The sequence below is a fragment of the Siphateles boraxobius genome, unplaced genomic scaffold (assembly GCF_051911475.1).
Source record: "Siphateles boraxobius isolate OS27281-9 unplaced genomic scaffold, OSU_SipBor_1 33, whole genome shotgun sequence".
Taxonomy (NCBI): Eukaryota; Metazoa; Chordata; class Actinopteri; order Cypriniformes; family Leuciscidae; genus Siphateles; species Siphateles boraxobius.
The window spans coordinates 3902824-3926679 of NW_027508953.1; the positions used below are offsets into that span (position 1 = coordinate 3902824).

At 38.8% G+C, this 23856-nt stretch overlaps 1 protein-coding gene across 2 annotated transcripts in view; it reads right to left on the reverse strand.

The window, feature by feature from the left end:
* Positions 1-23856, reverse strand: part of chd4a (chromodomain helicase DNA binding protein 4a) — a 29809-nt gene that overhangs the window by 2262 nt on the left and 3691 nt on the right. The window contains exons 4-38 of one of the 2 annotated variants that reach the window (XM_077194970.1): positions 21909-22133; positions 21700-21818; positions 19047-19297; positions 18081-18205; positions 17714-17849; positions 16943-17112; positions 16616-16849; positions 15050-15253; positions 14511-14722; positions 14294-14425; positions 13490-13589; positions 13187-13378; positions 12325-12525; positions 12102-12239; positions 11841-11962; positions 10673-10846; positions 10446-10587; positions 10185-10316; positions 9432-9549; positions 9195-9319; positions 6455-6547; positions 6215-6356; positions 5938-6107; positions 5238-5415; positions 4995-5081; positions 4797-4888; positions 4579-4712; positions 3743-3887; positions 3458-3620; positions 2786-2886; positions 2441-2669; positions 2262-2324; positions 2002-2169; positions 1690-1798; positions 755-887 (exon numbers count right to left, since the gene is read on the reverse strand). In XM_077194970.1, coding sequence (XP_077051085.1) covers positions 755-887; positions 1690-1798; positions 2002-2169; positions 2262-2324; positions 2441-2669; positions 2786-2886; positions 3458-3620; positions 3743-3887; positions 4579-4712; positions 4797-4888; positions 4995-5081; positions 5238-5415; positions 5938-6107; positions 6215-6356; positions 6455-6547; positions 9195-9319; positions 9432-9549; positions 10185-10316; positions 10446-10587; positions 10673-10846; positions 11841-11962; positions 12102-12239; positions 12325-12525; positions 13187-13378; positions 13490-13589; positions 14294-14425; positions 14511-14722; positions 15050-15253; positions 16616-16849; positions 16943-17112; positions 17714-17849; positions 18081-18205; positions 19047-19297; positions 21700-21818; positions 21909-22133 — 5259 coding nt within the window. Of the gene's footprint in view, positions 1-754; positions 888-1689; positions 1799-2001; positions 2170-2261; positions 2325-2440; positions 2670-2785; positions 2887-3457; positions 3621-3742; positions 3888-4578; positions 4713-4796; positions 4889-4994; positions 5082-5228; positions 5416-5937; positions 6108-6214; positions 6357-6454; positions 6548-9194; positions 9320-9431; positions 9550-10184; positions 10317-10445; positions 10588-10672; positions 10847-11840; positions 11963-12101; positions 12240-12324; positions 12526-13186; positions 13379-13489; positions 13590-14293; positions 14426-14510; positions 14723-15049; positions 15254-16615; positions 16850-16942; positions 17113-17713; positions 17850-18080; positions 18206-19046; positions 19298-21699; positions 21819-21908; positions 22134-23856 lie in introns of both variants that reach the window. The other variant, XM_077194969.1, reaches the window with a different exon arrangement.

The following is a 23856-nucleotide window of genomic DNA, read 5'->3' on the forward strand; positions in this document are numbered from 1 at the left end:
CGATTCGTGCGTCAATGTTTCATTTTCCGGAAAATCTGCATTGGTTTCTATGGCAATGATTTTGCGTTGGTAGGTAAACATCAACAACAACTTCATGACAAAGTTTAACTGGAACCGTATGAGGCTTGTATGTGTGGATTTATTAATCTCCGCTGGTTTCAAATCATGTCTCCGTTTTATTGTCATTTCCTGCTCATCCAGCACTTTGCAACAACACAGCATTGTTTCGCCAGTGACTTTCAGCACGTTTCCTATAACAACGTCAGACTTTTACATTTTACATTGCGTGAGAAAGTCCCAAACCAAGCGAAATCCAATCAGAGCAGTCGAGGCGAAACGGATTTCCAGAAAAGAGATTTGAATAGGATTTAAAAATATGAATGCAGCTCGAAAGGGATTTGTAAATTTCAATCGGATCTACACAAAAATCTGATTTTCGACTGAAAGTCTGAATGAGGCTTATAGGTACATTCACACCATGTAAGAATGGCTGTAGTTACAAGACTCCAGCTTGTAAAAAGTGTTTACGTCCTCATAGAACTTGTAATCACTTGTAAATTAAACATTTTCGGAGTGCTCCGACTTGTACCATAGGACCGATGCAGATTCATTTAGGCGGATTCATAGAAATACCTAATTCCGAAGAAGTGAACAGAATATCACAGGTAGTAATCTTGTAATTACAACATGTGAACAGCATATCTCATATATGACTTTTATGCAACAACAACAAAAAAAGATTGATTCCTTATACCTTGAATCTCCGAGCCAAAAACTTGTTCTTGATCTCCAGGAAGTTTCCTCTGTTGATCTCTCCCTTGAAGGGTTCATTGAGAATGGCGAATCTGACGTCATTCTGAATATCTTGCCAACGAGCATAACCATGTCTGAGACAGTGAGTTAAGGTAGATTCATATTCATGTTCATATTCAACGTTTCATTGAACACACGTAAAACACAGACACGTGCGCACCATAGACTGTAAAAAAAAGATGGAGATGCCCCTTCGTTCTCATCCATTGGCGAGAAGTGAAGCCGTCATTGTCCCGATATGGCGCTGACATCTTGGGACTTGAGTCTGCGCAGTTGCGATTTCGGGACCAGACATGCGCAGTAGTGAGCAGGAAGTAAAGCCGCGAAATCAACGTCCCGCTCTGGTCCCGCCCTCACTTCGCTGAATCAATCGTAAGCACGCGCCTCTGCTGTAGATCAACCCATTATGTCGGTGTGAAATGATTAATTATAGAAATTTAGATATTAAATTTACAGCTCCAATCTCCTCAGTCCTCCAAAGATCCCGAAAAAAAGTCCATTGTTGCTTCAGTGACTACTTTGCTCAAAGAACCTGTCAATCGAAGCTGTCAATCATGTACGCCACAGCGCCGTTTTTATAGCATCAAATAACTAACTAAAAACAAACTTATTTTAAAAACAAACACTTGAAATTACATCAGCGTGATGAAAACTACAGTAAATGACAGAAACTATCTTTGGAAAAAAGATAAGTGTAATTTAATTGTTTAGTTGGTCTCACGTCCCATTGAATAACATGGGGAGGTGGGGTTTATGAGCTATACTAGGACCGGTCACCGGGGGGCGAACGAGACGCTTTGGCTTCACTTTTCAGGGCTTGTGCGGCACGCTTGGTGCGCACATACACTGAAAGCAGCGGGGGGGTTTTAAGGATACTGTATGATGCCAGCAAGTAACCAGTAGTCATGGCGGCGATGCCAGATCTCGTTGGTCTTCTTGGTGACGGTAGCGGCTCGCTCCTCATTCTGCCACAGTGAGTGTAATTCTGTGAGAAAGAAAGAATTGGTACAAATGCACAAATTTAGGAAATTTGAGCAAAAACTGATAATTATGACCAATTCAATTCTGCATTTTTTTAACGAGCTTGTCAAGGTCCCACGTTTTTTGGATCATAATGGCTTATAGCTTAAAATTAGTACAAAACCTGAGAAGAATTTCTAGAACAAACACCTCAACAGGAGATCTTACCGGTAAACCCTCCATCTGCAATGTTGAACATGAACCGTGTTTTGGCTTTCTTCCTCTCTTCAGCACCTGCTGCTGCTGCTGCTGCTGCTGCGCTGTCTTTGGCACTTTCTCCGTTCTGTAGTTTTCCTGCTTCCTCGGTCTTACCAGATTCCTTTTCATCCTTCAGACCTGGAGCGAAACGAACACCACAAGTTAGTAAAGTGGGAGGGAGAAATTCATAAACTACATAATCATGTCAAATCCAATCAGGTGGTACAGACCTTTCTTCTCATCTGTAACAGGGGTAGTGTCCATCTTCTCAGGTTCATCATCCTTCTTTTCTCCTTAAAAAGGACGTATGTATAGAAATTAGCCACTGCATGTTTGGATTTTAAGATTTTTGACCTTTAAATTCCACATTATTAAAGTGTAATGGCTTGTGAATGCAATTTCTGTTCACCTTTGTTGTCTGAAGTTTCCTTCTCAGCCTCAGATCCTTTGGGTTTGGCATCTTCGGTCTTCTCATCAGCTTCTCCAGACTTCCCTTTCTCCTCTTCTTTCTCAACTTGATTCACATCAGCCTTATCTGCCTCTGAAGAAGATTCAGACGTCTTTTCCATCTCCTCTTTGTCTTTTACTTTCTCTCCAGGAGCAGAGGTAGCCTCATCTTCATCCGGAATGGCAATGACCTTTTGATGAAGAAATAATCACCTCATTAATAACCAAAATCAACTAAAGTCACATGGTTAAAACACTGAAAATTAAGCAGAGATCCAGAGAGTTTGTTGCATAAGCTGACACTCACTTCATTGTCTTTATTTTCACTGGCGTCCTTCTCACCGTCTCCATTTTTCACCTTTTCTTTTTCAGCGTCTTTTCCGCCATCTTCTGCTTTGGAAACACCATCTGTACAACAAACACATAAAAAGGTTTGGTATTTGGACTGCAATATTTGCAGCAATAGCTCACAAAAAGAATACGTTTTAATGCTGTGTCAGCAGCATGACAAGAGCTTTTGTATATTTTCATGACAAGAGCTGTTGTATAATTTCTACCAGTTTACAAGGATATGTATAAATACAATAAAATGAAAACCCAAACAATATAAAACATTTAATTAAATTAAATTTACACAAGATGTTTTACATATGATGAAAACTCTAAGGACTTGTACAGTAACATCCTTCCAGAAAAGTTTCAAAGTCAGCATGAACTTTTTTTAGGGCGGGACTTGATTTTTGGGAATTAATTGGATGGTTAAATGGTTGTAGTTTGCTATCGGTCGATCTCTAGTGAGAAAAATAAAGAACATGCATAAAATTGGAACTTCACCTTTCAGCAGAAACACATGCGTCAGTCTAGTCTAGAATATACTAAACACCTGGTGGACACCACTTAGGAATGAATGTCTGCTCGAGATTTTAGAATAGATTTCTCACAAACGGGAAGTAGATGAGCGAGCGGAGGCATGCAGTACCTGGAGCAGGAGTGTTCGGCTGTGTGTCCGCTGGAGTGCCAGTAGAGGGCGTTTTGCTGGGGGAGTCAGGCTGGCTGCCGGCGGACGACACGGTTTTATTCTCGTTCAACTCCATCATCCAGGGCATGGACCACTGACCGTTTACATGCTCGAACTCTTGCACCTGAAAACAGACGTTATCCAAAAATTATTTTGCTTTCACGCATCTTGGAATTTTTCATATGAACTGTTTGTGTGAACTCATTGGTATTGCATTTTAACTATGATAATGCATTACTAATTTACCTTCTTTCGGATCAACGACATCACACCAATACGAGTAAGGACGTGTTGCCGTGACAGTCCCTCCCGAGGAACGCCATCGGCAAAGCTTTCAGCACCATCCGCACCAGGCTCACACAAGTGCCGCATAAAGAGAGAGACGTAAGCCCTGAGAGAAAGAAAAACAGGTTTATAGATCCTGATACACCAGATACCAATATTTATTTAGGATTTTATGGAGTTAATGGTGAGTGTGTTTCAAAGAAAACAAAGTCAAAAAAAGTAAAGTTCTTTTTATGTTTGTAACCTAAAATACATACATTTAGTCATCTAGTAGTAATTATAATATATTTTCATATATTATATGAAATATGCGACTGTTCAAAAGTTCGGGGTCGGTAAGATTTTTCAAATGACTATTTATTTGATCAAAAACACAGTAAAATTGTGAAATATTAAAATAGAAAGCAGTTATTTTAAATAGTAATAATATATTTTAAAATACAATTCAATCCCGTGCTGGCAAAGCTGAATTTTCAGCAGCCATTATTTCAGTCTTCAGTGTCACATGATCCTTCAGAGATCATTCAAGAAACAAACTTAGGATAACAAATCAGTAAAAAAAAGAAAGAAAAACAACAAACTTAATTGGCCCCAATTCCGATCCTTGAGATCGGGGGGCATTTCCCAAAAGTATCGCTAACCAACTATGGTCACAAGTTCCACTAAATTGTGTTAATAAAGACGGAGCTTGCGACCATAGCTGGCTTTGGGAAACACACTTCATCTAGGGACTGATCTATAATGATAAATGGATTAAACGGATTGAAACTTAAACCACTAAATGAGCTAAAACTCACTTGAACTCCTTCTCTGATTTGCCACGCAAGTCTCTGACCAGCCACTGGGTTGTGAAGGCGTCCTGAGGCGGCATCCCATAGCGCATCACTGCGTTCAGGAAGGCCTTCCTCTGACGAGCGTTGAAACCCAACACCTGTCAAATCAAGATGTTTTAGTAAGTGCAACTCAAAATACATGCGTTTAAGAAAACAAAAATCCCAGTTTATTCTTCCCTCACCTCAATGTTCCCGCTCACTCTGGCCAGCAGGGGGGGCAGGGGTTTGTCTTTATCGTTTCTGAGGCCTTTCCTGTTGGGTCGCCGTGAATTGGCTGCAAGCAGATGACAAAATAGTGCTCAGAAAAAGGGAGTTAAGATTTTAAAATCTTTTATGCATTTATAAATTCCTATCTTTACTTTTCGTCATGCTCGTCTCACCTTCTGATCGTTCGTCAAAGTCCTCATCTCCTTCCTCTGAAGCAACGGAATAATCTGACTGGCCATCAGATTGATCATCCTGCCAGTCTGAAACAGAGCAAGAAAGATGACGAACATTTAAACAATTGTAAGTAATTGATAACGTTATTTTAAGTTCATATGAACAAAATGGCAAGTATGTTTTATAGTCTTGTTTTGATTTCGAAGAGTTGTAGAAGTTTTCTCAATCCTTACGTCTCTTACCTCGGTCCTCCTGGGAGCCGTCATTGTAGTTGACTTGTTTGCGGATTCGTTTGCCCTTGCCCAGATTACGAGCCAAATCCTCCTGCTGCTGCTCATAATGGTGTCGGAGCAGCTTCTCCCAGTAATCTGGATCCACACTTTCCTCCTGCTTAATGATCTCCCTCTGAACTTCCTCTTCCTAAGGGAGAAGACAAGAAAGAACAGTGAATAAGAGCAACATATTGTAAAAGTGAGATTATAGTTAATATATAAGAGTAAATTGAGTATTTAAGCAAAAAAAAAATACAGTATACTTAAATTACAAAACTAACATTTAAGGCTGTTTTTCAAACATCAAACCAAGTTATATTACTATTATAATATTTCACTGTATGATAAAAAGCATTTAAAATATAATAATTTTGAGAATTTATTTTTTGTATTTTTGTAATACATATACAACTGTCTTAATTCATTTCTTTGTTAAACTATTTAGTTTTATTTTGCCGTAAAACAGCAGGAGACTATAAGCTTCTCTTTAGTTGATGGAGAGCTTATAATCTCTTTTCATAGCAAGTTTGCGAAGAGGGTCGCCGCATATTGTGTTCATAAATGCACGTTATGAGCGACACCAAGCCACATCACGTTTTTTGGTTTTATTTTGATTAACTGTGCAGTCACACAGGTCCAACAGCCCACATTGCTCTTTATCGGCACTCACTGCTTCCTCCTCGTCCTTGACCACATACTGAGCCACTTTGAAGGAGCTGAGATACTCGTTCATGCTCTGGATCTCCGTGTCATCCGTGGCGTCCTGGTTCCGATCCAGCAGCCGATCGATGGCTTTGTCATCATAGTGAATCACGCTGCTATCCTCTTCTTTGTTCTCTCCTTGACAGACAAACACAAGCAGTTTCACACATCTCAGTACCTTAAGTGAGAAGCTGTACAGGTAGTAAAGTAAGAAGAAGTAAAGAGGTTTGTAATTCCAGCCACACCTTCTCCCATTTCATCCTTGAAGAGCTCCTCTGTACCAAATTTGAGAATGTCATCCAGCTCCTGTTTGGACATTGAACCGGTCTTTGAGCCCAATCCAGGACGCACAACCAAGTGAGTCAACATCATTTTCTTCTTGGCCACCTTGAGATTAAACACAAAAAGACCAATCAGTTTACATTCAAAAGACAGTGTTGCCAAAAAAAAATTAACATTTCACTTCCCAGAAAGATAGGGTATACCTGAGTAATTCTTTCTTCTACAGAGGCTTTGGTCACAAAGCGGTAAATCATCACCTTCTTGTTTTGACCAATCCTGTGAGCTCTGCTGAAGGCCTACAAAGAGAAACATCAGCCAAAGTGAAAATGAGGATAACAAACCCAACAAAATCTAAATGGAAACACACTAAAGTTTCTGATGATTATCCTGACACCAAACACCAGATCTTTTTCACCAGAGGAACTTTTTCATACTTCCTAGAACTATTGTCGGAAAGACTCGGTTTTTGGCGTGTTCGCTCCGCAGGAACTATGAATTTGGGGGAGCTAAATTAGTATGGTTTAACCCAGCACAATAGGAACTACCAGTGACGTAAGTGTACACCGATTGGCCGAACGCACGCGAAACACCAGCACCCGCCATTTAAAAAAAAAGCTATCTCTATATTTACTCCACGTACTAACTCTACGAAAATGGAAAACAGCGATAGATGGACCTCTCAACCTAAGGAGAAAATCCAACACAACTTTGAGGGGACCAAGCAAAACATGATGATGCATTTCTGCTCAGCTAGTGACATTGGGCATCAACCACATGAAAAACGCTAATATATTTTCATATTCTTAACTTTTTTCTTTGTATAACATTCCTGTCTAATACATTATTAGACAGAAATGTTATACAAAGAAAAAAGTTCACAATATGTTAAAGGCACAATATGTAATATTTTTGTATAAAATATCAAAAAACCACTAGAACAAAGTTATATATTTTTTTTGACTTTGATACATATGATTTCTGCTCGAGTCCCGTCGGATTCTTCTCCACTGGCTGTAGAGGTAAGTCAACTCCCATGATTCTGCGAAACCAAGGCATAATCAAGCTATGCCTATGTTTTGAATAAGCGACCTCTAACGGCGAAAATTACATACTGTACCTTTAAACAGATCATAAACTAATTAAGACTGAGTATGGGAGCACTGTGTGCTCAGGCTCTGGCGTTCACTTCAGAGGTCCTACTGGCGGTGCGAGTGCAACCAGGAAAATGGCCCTAGGGGAACATTTATGGCGCTTTTTCATTAGCAGTACCAGCTCGACCCGACTCGTCTCGCTTTTCGCCCCGTTTTCCATTGCAGATAGTACCTCCCCAATAGTACCTGGTGGTCATAGCAACGCCGCAGGAAACTGCCGTGACGTAATCTTCAATGCGACACACCCCCGCTATCCACACACAGGACAATGGAGGAAATCGAGTGTCTGTTTTTGAGCCTCGTGATGTGGCTGTCTCTCACACGGCGTATTCTTCCAAGTTGTCATGGGTAAAGTTATATCTATTTAAAAATCACGCAATCTCTGACCAAACTATTTAAAAATGACGGGGTTATTCAGGATACTCCGTCTGGCGCGTGCAATGATGACTAGGGATGGGCATTCGATTAAATTTTCTTAGTCGATCGTCGGGAGAATTAACGATCGACTATCGATTAATCATTAATATTTTTATATTCAAATTCATTATTTATTTTTATATTATATACTTTTTATAAATTAAAAATGCAATGAAAATACACAAATACAGCGCGTTTTTTCCTCGATTAGATCTTTATTACAAGATGATCAACTTGTGGCAGTAAAACTGGACGTTCGGTTAGGCTAAACTTGAAGATATATGCGCTGCGGTGCTCGAAAGCAACGGAGCCTGCAGCTGCGAGTTGGCGTTCTTAAACAGAGACCCTCGTTTGTTCCAAAATAATAAATAATAAAAAAAATCATGTTAAACAATAACTTAACCAAAAACATAATAATACTTAGATCTGACAGGTTTTGTCAAAATGTAACTCAGAACTATCCAAGAACGGAGTCGAGAAAGAGGGTGAGAGAGATTAGCCTACTTACTGTAACAATCAATTCGGCTAGGCTACTTAACAAAGCCTCATAAAAAATAACTAGTAACTCACATACAACTTCTACACCAGTCTACTGATTTTTGTTGAGAAAGATAAGCATGTTGATGACATGATCTGAGGTCAGACGCGACCGCAACCTGACCGTCAAGCCTCGTTTACACCTTCGCCTGGCTCTGCAGCGCGAGTCTCCACAGACTGCGCGCGCACCTCTCCAAACAGACGAGGCGTTTATACTCGACGCGCTCGCCTGTGAAACACCGAATACCGCAATGACGTCATTTTTGCCGCGCTCACCTTCGCGCTCGAGCGGACGCGTCGAGTGTTAACAAGGCTTCAGTCCAGCCGCTGAAAACACCCGCTCTGAGGGGACTGACGTTGCCGGGATGCACAGGTACCTCCGCGCTAACTTGACCAACCAGCCCGGGGAACACGTTCACTTTCCGCAGCAGCATTAGTTTAATGATAATCGATAACAAATTAACGTGATCGACGAAATTCTTAATGATCAATAATCGATCGTCGATTAATCATGCCCATCCCTAATGATGACGCAGTGAATAGTGACGATTCTCTCTGACCAATCAGCAGTCTGCCGTGTTTACACGTCACATTTTAGTATCGCTTCAGCTCGCTCGAAACCTCGCAGGAGGTGATACGAAAAAAAGTACCCGAAAGCAGGTACAGGTACAACTTTTACGCAGTGGAAAACCAAACAAAGGCGAGTCGAGGCGAGCTGGTTCTGTGTAGTGGAAAAGCGCCATTAGTTCTCTGGGAACCGTCCTGCTGGCTAGAACAGTTCCTAGAACTACCCAGTGCAAAAGGGACTATAGAGTCTTTTGCGGATGAATGATCTTACTTGAATGTCATTGTGAGGGTTCCAGTCTGAGTCGTAGATAATGACGGTGTCTGCGGTCGCCAAGTTGATACCCAAACCACCGGCTCTGGTCGATAGCAGGAAAGCAAACTGAGGAGCACCAGGAGCTAAAGCGAAAAAACAATTCATTTTGACGCATGAAAAATTTCAGAAATTGAGTTTATACAGAGCAACAGAGAACAAATGTATGAACCATATTAGTTACACATCTGGTCCTACCATTAAAGCGATCAATGGCTTCCTGTCTCATGCCTCCTGTGATGCTTCCGTCAATACGCTCATATTTGTAGCCCTCATTCTCCAGGAAGTCTTCCAGCAGGTCCAACATTTTGGTCATCTAGAGAAGAGGGACAAAACAGCTCAAACTCCTGCAGTTCATCATAGGTGTTTTTGTCATTTTACACTCACTTTAGTTTATCTTTTTACACTGTTCAAAAGTCAGGTCATTAAGACTTTTAAAATGTTTTAAGAGGTCTGTTATGCTCACCAAGGCTATATTTATTTGATTAAAAAAAAACAGTAAAAACAGTAATGTTGTGAAATATTACTAATTTAAATTAACTTTTAATTATCAATTTTTTGAATTTTTAAAATGTAATTTATTTCTGTGATGCAAAGCTGAATTTTCAGCATCATTACTCTAGTCACATGATCCTTCAGAAAACGTGAATACACTGACTTTTTTTAATAATTATCAGTTGAAAACATTTGTGCTGCTGAATATTTTTGTAGAAACAGTGATACATTTTTTTCAGGATTGTTAAAGGAATATAAAAGTTCAAAGGAAAATATAAAGGTCATATAAAAAATTAATAAATAAAGAAACGAACCCCAAACTTTAGAACAGTAGTGAAAATAATTAATACTCAATAATAGCAATATTTATTATTATTGATACATTTCTAGCAAAAGAAAGAATTTAAGAAGTTTAAGAAAATTATTTCTAAATAAATAAATAAAATGCTTGTTTACCTGAGAGAAGATAAGCACTCGGTGTCCACCGTCCTTGAGTTTCCGCAGCATCTTATGCAGTAGCAGCAGTTTGCCAGCAGATTTGGTCAGGGCACTGCCCTCGTACATCCCATTGGGCAACTTGGCAGCTTCCTGTTTCACACAGCCAATCAGAGAGCATGTTATCTTCAATTTACTTGCTTGTTTCAAAAATCACATAATAGAACATAATGCTATCGGTCTATTATTAAAGGTACAGAAGGAGCAAAAAGTGGAGAGTACCATAGCAGCCACAGGGAAGAGATAAGGATGATTACAGCACTTCTTAAGGTCCATGACGACGTTAAGCAGAGAAACCTGGTTTCCTCCGCCACGAGTGTTTAGAGCCTCAAAATTGCGGGTCAGGATGAACTTGTAATATTTCCTGGATTAACATATGAGATTTAAAAAACTCTGTCTCTACCAATCCTGTAACCTAGTTCGCAGTCCATACCGCATCACATACTCACTTTTGCATGGGGCTGAGCTCGACTCGGACGATGAGCTCGGTTTTGGAAGGCATGTGCTTGAACACGTCTGCTTTGAGTCTCCTGAGCATGTGCGGTCCCAGCATGTCGTGAAGCTTTTTGATCTGGTCCTCCTTGGCAATGTCGGCAAACTCCTCCAAGAAACCTTCAAGATTACTGCAGAGTGAGAGATAAAGAGCATCATTTATGTCTGTAGATGCCCAAGGGGCCACCAGAGGGTGCTAAAGAGGTTCATTTAAAAATGCACAAGAAAAAAAATAAAATTCTAGTGCTGTCAATCCATAAAAAAAATAAAACCTAGATTAATCACACAATTTTTTCTGTTATTAATTGCAATTAAAAACACAGAAGTTTTTAATATATTTTATAATGTAATAATTTCACAGATAATCTGCAAATTAATGTAGAAACAACATGAAAACAGTATATTTTAAATACTTTAATGGATTCTTTTTATGAATGATACTAATACAGCTACTGATGTCTCAATGAATATTAATTTTCCACGCAATTTTCCACATTTATAGCCATTCAACATCAGTGTATTGAAAGCTATCAAATTGTTTTTTTTAACATATATTAGACTTAAAAATATATAACAACTTCTAATTTGAATGAACTTAAAACAATCCTCACATGAATCCCATAATAAATGTCATTTACCTGTGCTCTACCTACCAGTCTTACATGTAGGAAATATACAGAAATTGAATGAAGTTATCATACAGTCTGCACTGCATAATTTATAAATTATATAGAGATTAAAGAACTTTTGTAGCTTTAACAATGATTAGTCAAGAGCAGAGAGTAATTTTCTGTTACCTTTGTTCTTTGATTAACATTAATGACAGACAGCATTAGTGGCTGCTGTCACTTTAAGATCTGACGCTGCTGCACATGACACGGATGTCACAGGCGTCCCAGTTTCTCACTCTTTTACGTTCATTTAAAACTTTACTTAACTCATTTAAGACTGCTCTTATGCGGATACTCGACAAAACGGACATTTTGGCATAAATGTATGTGTTATTGTTCATTCAAGCGTGAAGGAGAACTTGATTCTGGTGCACTGTCAACTTTATTGGAAAAAGACTTCAAGATCTTTTGGTTTGAAATTAAACAGAAAAAAAAAACATTTTGACAAACATACCTGAATCTCTCTGGTGTGAGGAAGTTGAGCAGATGGAAAAGCTCTTCTAAGTTGTTCTGTAGTGGAGTTCCAGTCAACAACAACTTATGCTGCAGAGGGTAATTGTTCAGCACCCTGAAAAACTGCATAACAAATACCACCACAGGACAACATTAAAACATCATTAAAATATAAAGTGTAATAAATTAGTAATTTGAACCAGTTTTAACCACACAACTTGTCAAATTAATGCATAAAAGTGAATATCGATGTTGGACTCACCTTTGACTGGTTATTCTTCAGTCTGTGGGCCTCGTCAACTACCAAACAAGCCCAGTCGATGGAGCCCAGGACGGCCGTGTCAATAGTGATCAACTCATAGGAGGTCAACAGTACATGGAACTTCACAGAGGCTTCTTTCTGCACGATCATAAGGGAAACAATCATTGATATACAAGTGTCTTACGATTCTTTAATGGAAAGCAGAGTTCTCCAACTCACTAACCTTCATCTTAGAGGGTTTCTTGCCACCACGGATGGCGTTGTTCTCAAAAGAGAACTCGTTTTCCCTGATGACAGCCCTGCTGTCCTTGTCACCGACGTATGTGACAACGTACATGTCCGGGGCCCACATCTCAAACTCTCGCTCCCAGTTAATGATGGTGGACAAGGGGGCACTCACCAGGAACGGACCCTTAGAATGACCCTGGAGAACGAGCACACCAGCGTTTTAAAACTGAAGAAAGAGGACACGCTGTACAAAAGATAGTGACATTCAATGTCTCAGTGACCTTATATTCTATGCTTACAAGACATCAAATATACCATTTAAGAACAGCATTGTATGAAAATGTATGGTATCGTTCAAAAGTTTGGGGTCAGTAAGATTTAAAAAAAAAATTATAATAATACTTGTATTCAACTTTCTATTTATCAAAGAATCCTGAAAATAATGCATCAAAGTTTACACAAAAATATTAAGCAGCACTATTGTTTCAAACATTGATCATAAGAAATGTTCAATGAGCAGATATCAGCATATCAGAATGCTTCTGAAAATTCAGTTTTAAATATAAGGTGACATTTTTAAAATTATAATAGTTATTTTAAATTGTAATATTTCACAATATTACTGTTTTACTGTATTATTGATTAAAATAAATGCAGCATAAGAGACTCTTTCATCAAAATAAAAATAAACAAAAAAATCGTACCCACCCCAAACTTTTAAATGGTAATGTAGTTGTTCTTGGATTACAAGATTAATAAAGCATAATACATTTTTATTATGTGTTCAATTTATCACATAACCCATCATAACTCTTGGACTCTCAATGAAAGTAAAAACAAACAAACAAACAGGGCACCTCTTTATAGAGTGAATAGAGGAAAACAGCAGTCTGCACGGTCTTTCCCAGACCCATCTCGTCTGCCAGGATGGTGTCGGTTCCCTGAGCCCAGGAGAAGCGGAGCCAGTTGAGCCCCTCCAGCTGGTACGGATGCAACGTTCCTCCTGTAGAGTCCAGATACTCTGGCTGACGATCAAACTTAATGGTGGGCTACAGGAGAGTAAACAAATTGGGTTTTAGCCATCGATGAGCAAGTGAATGGTGCAGCTGGGTCTAATAAGTCCTGCCAGTGTGTAGACCAATAAAAAGCAGCTCACTTACATCCACAACAGGGTTCTCTGGAGGCCGGTCTAGTTTTCGCACCTTCCCTTTGATCTTCAACTTCTTTCCTGGTTTACCTTCATCACCCATCATCAACTCCCTTTAGGACAGAAAAACAGATGAATATGATGGGCGTGTGCATCAGTGCGTTTTCTAGCACTTTCAGGCTAAGAACCAGAAGATTTTTCCTTAAATATCCTAAAAATCTAAATGCATTTCTTAATTAAAAAAAAAACTGTTTATAGTCTTTTGTATAAATTTCATTGGCTTTAAAACCACTTTTCTTGTATGCTGTTGCAACCAAGACTGTTACTAACCAAAACATAACTTTGTTCTTTGAAATATTTGTATTTTAAGGCTAAAATACTAAATTTACAAACAAACTTATTTCAGTAAGTTGCCATTTCTAATATTCATTTAGTTTAAGTTGAAGCACTAAATTAACTGGAAATAAATAAAAGCCCAAATTGAACTAAAACTAAATTAATAAAACCTGAATAGTAATATTTAAATATAATAATAATAAAAAATTACAAAAGCACAAAATTACTAAATTTAACCAGTAACATTTTGAAAAATTATTGAAATTAAAACCAAAGCTACAAAAATATAGGCAGATTCAAGATATTAAAACAATGTGTTTGTGTATAAATAATACTAAATATAACACTGACGGGAATTAAAAATAGTATCAAATAATATCATAAACTTCACGACCTAGATGAATAAAAGTCTTGCTTATGTTTTGCACATTATTGTGGAAGTTAAATGCCTTGCAAAGGCTGTTTCTGTTCACATGTATACCTGTGGTTCCAGTACTGCAGTTTGAAGGCGTCAAACTCTGGTATATCCATATCCTCTGCCTCCCAGGTAGACTGATCATACGTTACATCCCTCCACTTGATAAGGTAGTGACAGTTATTCTTCTTATCCACACTAAAAGGAATAAAACAACAGGCACGGCATGAGCCATGAAATTGATTGAAAGAGATTCAATACAAAGTTCTTGAGCTCATCTCACCTATGGTTCAGAACACGGTGAATCATCATCCACTCCATCTTGATGCCGAAGCGGTAGTACTTCTCCTCCATCCGAGCGTAGGTGGGGTCTTTCTTCTTTCTCTTGTCACTCTTGTCCTCATCTCCCTCAACACCGAAGTCTGTGGCCGGTGGCTCGTCCATGTCGTTCTTGCGCTGGTAGTTCCTGAACATCACCTGACAGTGCATCTCCAGCTAGAGAGAGAGATGTTGCGAGCCAAAGTTAGGATCAAGGAAACTTAAGTGTGAATTCAGCCCAAATCTGGATTCAAAATGACATTACAATAAGCCATTGTCTGGATTCACAGATTAGTAGATTAAACCCTGAAAGTTTGTGCTTAAGCCAAATAAAATGAAGTGAAAAGTCTGAAGTGTGAATTTTCTCTTAAATTATACATAAAACATACATTTATAATAAATGACCAAGAATAAATTACAATATATTGATTAAAAATATTAAGATGACACTGTCAAGCCATTTTTATGCACTTTTTAAGACCAAAATAAGACCCAGTGATGTACCTGTAGCTCGGAAACCCATGAGCAGTGCCAATAAGACATATTCTGCCATTTAACAAAGAACTCCCTCTCAGGACGACCAGCCAATGGTGTGGGGTCAGGCGCCTCAGCTGCGAGTTCAGTGGGCCGGGGCACAGGGGTCGGGGGAGGAGGTTCAGTCCAACGCCAGGTCAGAATCTTCTGCACCTTCCCTTTCATGGTAGGACACTGGAGGAAAAAAAAAGAAGAAAAAAAAGAGGTATGAAATATTTCACCAGTAATTATATAAGTAGGCTATTTTTTATCTAAATTATTTAAAAGTTCGGTAACACTTTACAATAAGGTTCATAAGTTAACTACCTTAGTTAACATGAACTTAAAAAAGAACAATACTTCTTCAGCATTTATTAATCGTATTTAATATTAATTTCAACATTTATTAATACATTATTATGATCAATGGTTGTATTTGTTAACATTAGTTGAGCACAGTGAACATGAACCGCTGGATGTTTATTAACTAATATTAACAAAGATGAATAAATACTGTAACAAATGTATTCCTTAAAGCGGCACTATGCAGGATTTCTGTTTTTGTCAAACAGCGATCCCTAGAGTCGCTGTAGAGTACTTGTATTTAACGTTACTGTCGTAAATACAACTCACGCAGAGCGTATCTGCACTTCATAATAATAAAGTAGCCTACCGCGTTAGGCTTACCTGAGCCTAAATGCCAGATGACACCAATAAAGTGTATCATGTACGTCGCATTATTTCGTAACAATGTCCGTTATGATGTTGTTAGACATGATTATTGCAATTTATCATAATAGTTTGCAAATTGCGCTCATTTACACTATTTACAACGTGTAGGCTTATTTATGTCCTGATAATTATGTGAGATATTGATAACTGTTCTCATGATAATCGCAGGAATCAAGTTAAACAATGAAAGCCTGAGCGAGTAGGACTCTTGTCCGGTTCCTTGCGCTGTCAGATTCTCGTTACCTTTTTCTAGACTCTTCCGACCACGCACACTTCGTTTATTTTCGCCATTCTGAAAGCGCAGGTAAGCGATGTTTACTCGTGTCCGACTTCTTGCTCGGTCAGTCTGCCATTTCCTCTTTCTCTGTTCCTCCGACAATGCTTTTCTAGCTTTCTGCTTCTTATATGCCGGCTTTGCCATGAGACGACAGTTGTTCTTATAGCTAGCCGGATCCTAGATGGGGGCGTGTAATGTGTGCAGTGCCGTAGAGCAAATCGTTACATCGCTAGAGCTGAAATCACGCGATACTTCCTGACAGCGGTGCGCCGGCCCAAAGTTGCAAGTGCAGTTTTTCCACTCACAGGCACCAGGGGGGGGGGGGCGAGACGACCACCATTCAACCCGAAAAGAGTCATATAACCATTCCAATAACTCCGAAGCTGTTCAGTTAAACTAAAAAAAACTGCATAGTGCTGCATTAATGTTAGTTAATACATTAACTAATGAACCTTATTGTAAAGTGTTAACTAATGAACCTTATTGTAAAGTGTTAACTAATGAACCTTATTGTAAAGTGTTACCAAAAACTAACGTGGTTGACTTACAGTGCAGCGAGGGCAGATCCATTCTCCGTTGGGAATCTCGGGCAGGGGAGGGTTAAGGCAGTGAATGTGGTATGATGAGGGGCAGGAGTCACAGCACAGCAGCTCTCCGCCATCCTTACACACTCTGCAGAACTCCATGTGATGGTCGTCCTCTTCCGCCTCGCCTATCACCTCATTCTCCTCCTCTCCGTCTGACCCGTCCTCACGAGCCTCCCACTGGATGCCCATCTTCTCCTGAAAGAAGAGTACAAGGTCACATCAGGGCCTATGCTCTTTGGACATCTTTTAGATTGAACTCATGTGGAGATTGAAAGTTGGTTCACTCACACAGTGTGGGCAGCTCCAGGTGCCCTCCGGTGCCTTCTCCATATCAGGGTCCAAGCAGACCATGTGATAGGCTCGTGGACAGGTGTCGCAGAGAATGATCTCTCCTCCCTGCTGACAGACCTCACAGTAATCCTGATGATCCGTCTCATAGCCATCGCCATCATCATCTCCTAGCAGAGAAAGAGAGAACAGATGAACGACTGATAGTATAGCCCTATGATCTCCATACCGCGGAAATAAAGAATGGAATCGTGGATTCCGGTAATAAAAATGGAATTTACAGTATAATGCGTAATATCAGAGAATTTGGGATTAATAAATCAAAAGTAGGGGAGTTCACTTAATCAAAACGTGAACAAAATAGTGTCTGTGAATAGTGTAATGCAATAAAGTGCATAAAGACTGTTATTTACATATCAAGTCTACAAGTTCTGCGTGTCTGTGAATAAGTGATGCAGTTTAACCATTAAAATGGAATCCAGAAAAATGTAAACAAATAAAATGGAATTTTAAAAAACAAAAACATTTCACAGGGTCCCAAGATAGTATTGTCACTTAAATATTTTTTTTTTATTTAGGGGAGGATCTCATGCTAATTTCACTCTGGGCTTTTCCATATATTCCTGATGGTTTTAAGATGTACAAGAGACATAAATCTCAAAAATGTGAGTCCCTTAAGTTGTTCTCAAAGAGACAGGGAAAAAGTGTCTTAATAGGCCTGATTAAGCCTAAAAGTTTCACAAGCACCGAGACGGAGAATAAGATCCTCACCCTTTTTCGTCTTCTTTTTGGGCTTCTTTTTCGCACTGCTGCGACTACTGCGGCTATTTGATCCATTCGAAACGGACACACTGTTCATACTGCCGTCATCAAAGTCACTATCCACGTCAACATCGTCCTCTTCACTCTAAAAAAAGAAAAAAGAGGGGGTTTGAAATATAAAGAAATAGAAGCAGAGATAAATATACTGAGATTCCGTTCTTCGGTCCATAAATGACCAGAAAATTACTTTGATGTCATTAGTGAGATGCTACGTCTAAAATTGGAGCCAGGAAGAAAAAACAGCGTCGTCGCTCATGAAAAAAGGTTAAAAGGTTGAGTGCAAAGGCTAGCTGGAGAAATGAGCGAAGGGTCTTACAGATGAGCGTTTCCTCTTGCTGTTGAAGCCTCCTAGTTTGATTTTCAGAGGAGCAACCTTTTTGGTCTTCACCTTCTTCTCCTGAGGTTTGGGAGCAGGTTTGGACTTCTTACGTGCATTGGGACCTGAAATGCGCAAGAATTAGCATAATTTATTCTTTATGCAAGCAAAACATTAGCGGCTAAGAACTCATACATCACAAATAATTGTGGAAATCATCTGAAAAGCATTGTTTTATTAGAAGCGATATAATACACACTGATATACGCTACTATTTAAAAGTTTGGGGTCAGTAAGAATCTAAGGAAATTATTAGTTTGATTTGAATTAATTCAATTGAATAAATGTGATAGGAAAGACTTCTACAACCTAACAAAAGACTTATTTTTCAGGTAAATGCTGTTCTTTTGAACTTTCTATTTATTAAAAAAAAATTCTCATCAGTTTCCACAAAAACATTAAGCAGCAGAACTGTTTTCAACATCATTATAAGAAATGTGTCTTGAGCAACAAATCAGCATATTAGAATGATTTCTGGAGCGTCATGTGACTGAAGAATGGAGACTGCCTTTTTGATCAAACAAATGCATTAAGCAGTCCATGTTCTGTGCCCCCTTTTGCAAGTGATATGAGCATCAGTGGTTTGCTGTCGGGTCAAATAAGTTTTAACTGCCTCATTCAAGCTTCTCAGAAACCATTCAAATGTGATGATCACAATTTAAAAACAATCTACAGTGAAACAAGCTTAATAGCACATAGAACAATGTAAATATCAAGGAAACCACGTTTCCTCAACACCGCAAAAAAAAGCTGAATGTTTATGATAACACTGCCCAGATGAAAATGCACAAATCAAATAAACATCTCAGCTGGGAAAAACAGCTGTTGTAATGGGAAGTCACTCACACGGTAGAAGAACAATCATAATTACACAAACAAACAAAAAAGAAAGAACCTTGCACCCACCCTTGCCCTCTTTTGTCTTGGCCTTGCGTAAGGGAGCTGCTGGCGTGGACTCGACACTGACTTGGGCTGCAGGTGCAGCGGCTGGAGCTTCAGTTTCAACAGACGCTGCGGCACTAGCGGCCGCCAGGGCCGTGGTGGCAGCAGCCGAGCCCCGCAGAGGATTGTTAGTGCTGAACTCACGCCACTTTGCTCCCAGAACCATCATCATTTTGGAAACAGCAATTTTGGGGTTCTTGGCAGCAATCAGAGGCCTGTGAAATTGCAGGGAGGTGTTGTTGTTGGTGAAATCTCTTTATGTTATACTGATGATCTTGCTGCCGTTATTACTTTGTTGGTGTAAAGCCAACATCTAACAGTAAAGCTATTAACATCATGCAGTGCTCCAAACAGTTAAGCTGAGGTAACATTTACCGCTGTTTAGCGAATTTTCAGAGGCCAAATCCAGTCATTTCAATAGAAAAATCGTGCAATTTCGAGTGAGGGCGAAAGATTTTGACACAGATTTTGCATCATGTTCAAGTTGGTCATGCAAATTCTTCACGTTGACCAACAGAAAGCTGCTTGGTTTGAAAGAGACTTATGCGTGATCTGTGCTTCATTCACTGCTACATCAGTAATGGATGGCAGACATTTTTTTGCCCTGCGAAATTTTAATAATGTGACCGTACCTTTAGCCAAACAAATTTTTTTTGAAGTAGATGCCATGTTACTTATGATGATCATATGTTGTAAGTCAGGAGATAACACTTCTAATTTGTCAGCAAATAAAAAAGCAGCAGTTAAAGTAACCATGAAACAAAGGTTGCGATTGTCTTTTATTTTCTATTGTTACATATAGAAAATGTTCAATTTCTTCTGATTGAACATGACAAAATGTAGGTCAGGACTTGATCCATTGGGAATTGATTGCAGCATGTCATTCTGTGAGCATTATCTCTAAATCTACACATCAGGTTATGTTGCGTGTTGACTCGTATGAATCGAGACAAACTGCTTGAAATAAAGATGTGCAATTTACTATGGTTTTCTAATGGCACCAAAGTCTCTTCTGTATACTGTTTACATTTGCGTCAAGGGCTGATCGATCAGAGAATCGTCCTCACATGACATCACAGCAATAGGTAACCAACACGATCCAACAATTCAAACAGTTCCTCGTGGAAAAAATTAAATTCTGCACTAGATTTTTTTCTTGTTTGAGAAGCAGTTTCACTCGGATATACGTCACAAGAAAAGACTCTTGCAACTTCCATTTCATTCCTACTTAAAGATAAAGATTCACATACAATGATTTTTCTCACATTGTTAAAAGGTTAGTTCACCCAAAAAGGAAAATTCTGTCAGTATTAACTCACCCTCATGTTGTTCAACCCCGTAAGACCTTCGTTCATCTTCGGAAAACGAATTAAAGGTCCCATATTATATAAAATTCACTTTTGCATGCTGTTTGGACATAAATGTGTGTTGGCAGTGTGTGTACACAACCACCCAATAGTGATAAAAATCCACTCACTCCTTTTTTATTAATCCCCATAAATCATCAGCAGTGTCTCCTGTTTTCAGAATGCTGTTTTAGTGACGTCACTAAGTACAGGCCCCGCCTTAATTAAACTACTAAACTATACCTGTTCCATCTCTATACAGCACTCTGACTCTGTAGGCATTATTGTCCGACTCCGGGTCGAAACGAACACCGTTACTGAAGAGTTTCTGATATTATTATCATCATTCTGTGAGATGAAATTGAGCGCAAGCTCTTGAAGCTCCGCCCCCTGTGCCGTGCTCATTTGCATTGAAAGGGCACACACTAAAACAGTGCATTTTTCTGAGCATCAAAAAAATGACAATTTAAACATGCTATAAAAAATTATCTGTTGGGTATTTTGAGCTAAAACTTCACATACACACTCTGGGGACATCAGAGACTTATTTTACATCTTGTGAAAAGGGGCATAAAATGGGACCTTTAAGATATTTTTGATGAAATCTGAGAGCTGGATCACTCCTCCATAGGCTTCTTCAGGGATTGAAACTTGCCAGCCCCGAAAAGTTATTAAAGACATTGTTAAAATAGTCCAAGTGACTACAGTGGCTCAATCTTAAGTTTATCAAACGACGAGAATACTTTTTGTGCGCAAAAAAAACAACTTTATTTCAACTATTCATTTCCTTCTCTCTGGGCCTCGACTCATTTCACTAGTGTAATAGCATAAGCTTCTGTTGTTGTACGTCACACGCATCACACACATGACCAGCGTCAGACAACAGTGAGCCTACGTGTGTCGTAGCTCTACGCAATCTCACTACGTTAACTGACTAGAGGCCCATAGAGAAGGAAATGAAGTCGTTATTTTTGTTTGTTTTTGCACTTAAAATGTATTCTCGTCGCTTGATAAACTTGAGATTGAGCCACTGTAGTCACTTGGACTATTTTAACAATGTCTTTAAAAACTTTTCGGGGCTGGCAAGATTCAATCCCAGAAGAAGCCTATGGAGGAGTGATCCAGCTCTCAGATTTAATCAAAAATATCTTAATTCGTGTTCCTTGAAGATGAACGTCTTACGGGGTTGAACAACATGAGGGTGAGTAAATACTGACAAAATTTACATTTTCGGGTGAACTATCCCTTTAATCTGGGTAATGCACTCATACCTGACGAACTGGCTGAAGGCTTTGTAGTTGGTCAGAGTTCTATAGTCTTCCTCAGAGAAGACATGATCGATGTCCTCCATACCCCAGGTATCCAAAAGCTGAGAGGAACTTTTTGGCTCCTTAAAATCAGTACAGAGCTTATGAGCGATTTGATTTACATGTACTTTATCATAGAGTTAATTTAGCAGTCAAATTACATATGAACTCACAGAATCATCATCATCCTCATCTTCCTCTTCCTCAGGTTCCCTTCGTTTGGAGGCTGCTAAGTTTCTGTCGGCACCAGAGCTGCTTCTTTTCTTCTCCTTTGTGGTGCTGGCTCTTTTCTTCTTTTTCTTGCCTGGTGTGTAGTCACTACCCTCGCTTTCTGAGCGGTCTTCACCATCATCTAGTTCTGGCCCTTCCCCTGGCTCCGGAGAACTGATGCCGATATCCTGGAGGACATATAGGACATATTTTGATCACTTCTGGAGGCTGCTAAAATTATCTATAGTGGTTAATTTTCCAAAACCAGATTTTAGGCTACATTTTATATGATTGTACAATAATGTTCAAAGGTTTGGGGCAAGTAAAGCATTTAATTGATCAAAAGTGACAATGAAATTTATAATATTACAAAAGTCTTTTTCAAATAAATGCTGTTCTTTTCAAATTATCCAGGGGGAAAAAAACATGCATCATGTTTTCTAAAGGATCATGTGACACTGAAGATGCTAAAACTTCAGCTTTAATATCACAGGAATAACTTACATTTTAAAATAGAAAACAGTTGTTTAAAATTATATTAATATTTCACAATATTGCCATTTTTACTGTATTTCTGATCAAATAAATGCAGCCTAGGTGAGAATAAGAGACTTCTTTCAAAAACATTTTTAAAAATCTTATCAAACCCAAACTTTTGAATGGTAGTGAAGGGAGAAATCACCATTTGTAAACGCTTTTTGTCTTTAAGTAAGGGGTTAACTGTAAATGTCAATAGAGAGCTTACATATCACTTATATAAAGCTTGAATGATCGGGACCGGTATTGGACAATCATGATAATAAGAAATCTGTAGTCGGCATCGGCTGCAAAAATCCTGATCAGAGCATCAGGACTTCCCAGTTCAAGCAAACAAAGGTACCATCCAAGTTGTGCATGAGCTCGCTTTTACTTATAATCCTTTTAACACCCACTTATGATGTTGTAAAAATCGATTTGAGATCTTTACATTTAATAACTCAGCTTGTCTTACAAGATAAAGCCAATTACTTTATTTTATGTTCAGTAGGGGTGTAACGATATTCAAACCGAACCGAACGCGCCCCGCCCCCTGCTGCCCCACCCAGCCCTTCTACATTGAGGTTGACCTCACTTTACCTCGTCACAAAACATATTTCTCTTCCTTGACATTTGATTAAATAGTAATTAGGGGTGTGACAGTTCACGTATTCTTTCTTCAATTCCCTTTCATTCTTTCTACAAGACGAATACAGCATTGTAGCCTAACCACTATTGACAACCAATAAATCGCAATAAGCTCCACGTTCTGTTACTTTCAATAAGAAACAAAGTGTCATTTTTCAAATTATGACCATTTTGTCACGAAATTAAAACAATAAATGCCATTTTGACGCTCTTTAATTCGCCGTGACAGATTACTATATAGGCGCCTCAGTTTAATCCCATGACTTTTTAAAATGTTATTATTAATTTGCCATGAATTTAAGATTTTATTCATTTCAATGACTTATTCATTAAGCGAGTGAACGCGATCATCTATTCCTAACAAAAAATGAAACAAAAACTGCCTAATGTGCAGTTTACATGTGTTCATACAATTTGTTATTTGAGTGTTGATTATTATATCTAAAAATAAATAGCAACTAAATTTAGGCTAATAGTTTGGGCTCTGTTGTGAACATTTAATATTATAGTAATGTGCAAGTAAGGGCTCCCTATATAGTTTACAGCATTAGCCGAGATCATTTTTTCATCCATAGGAAACTTAATTATTAGTGAATCTGTTTAAAGACAAAGACGCAATTTGTTCAGTAAACCACTGTTTAATAAAAAAAGCAATTTATGTTTAGTTCTCCTCCCCTGCTGTACCGAACCAAACCGTACCGTGACGTCAAAATCGAGGTACGTATCGAACCATCAGTTTTGTGAACC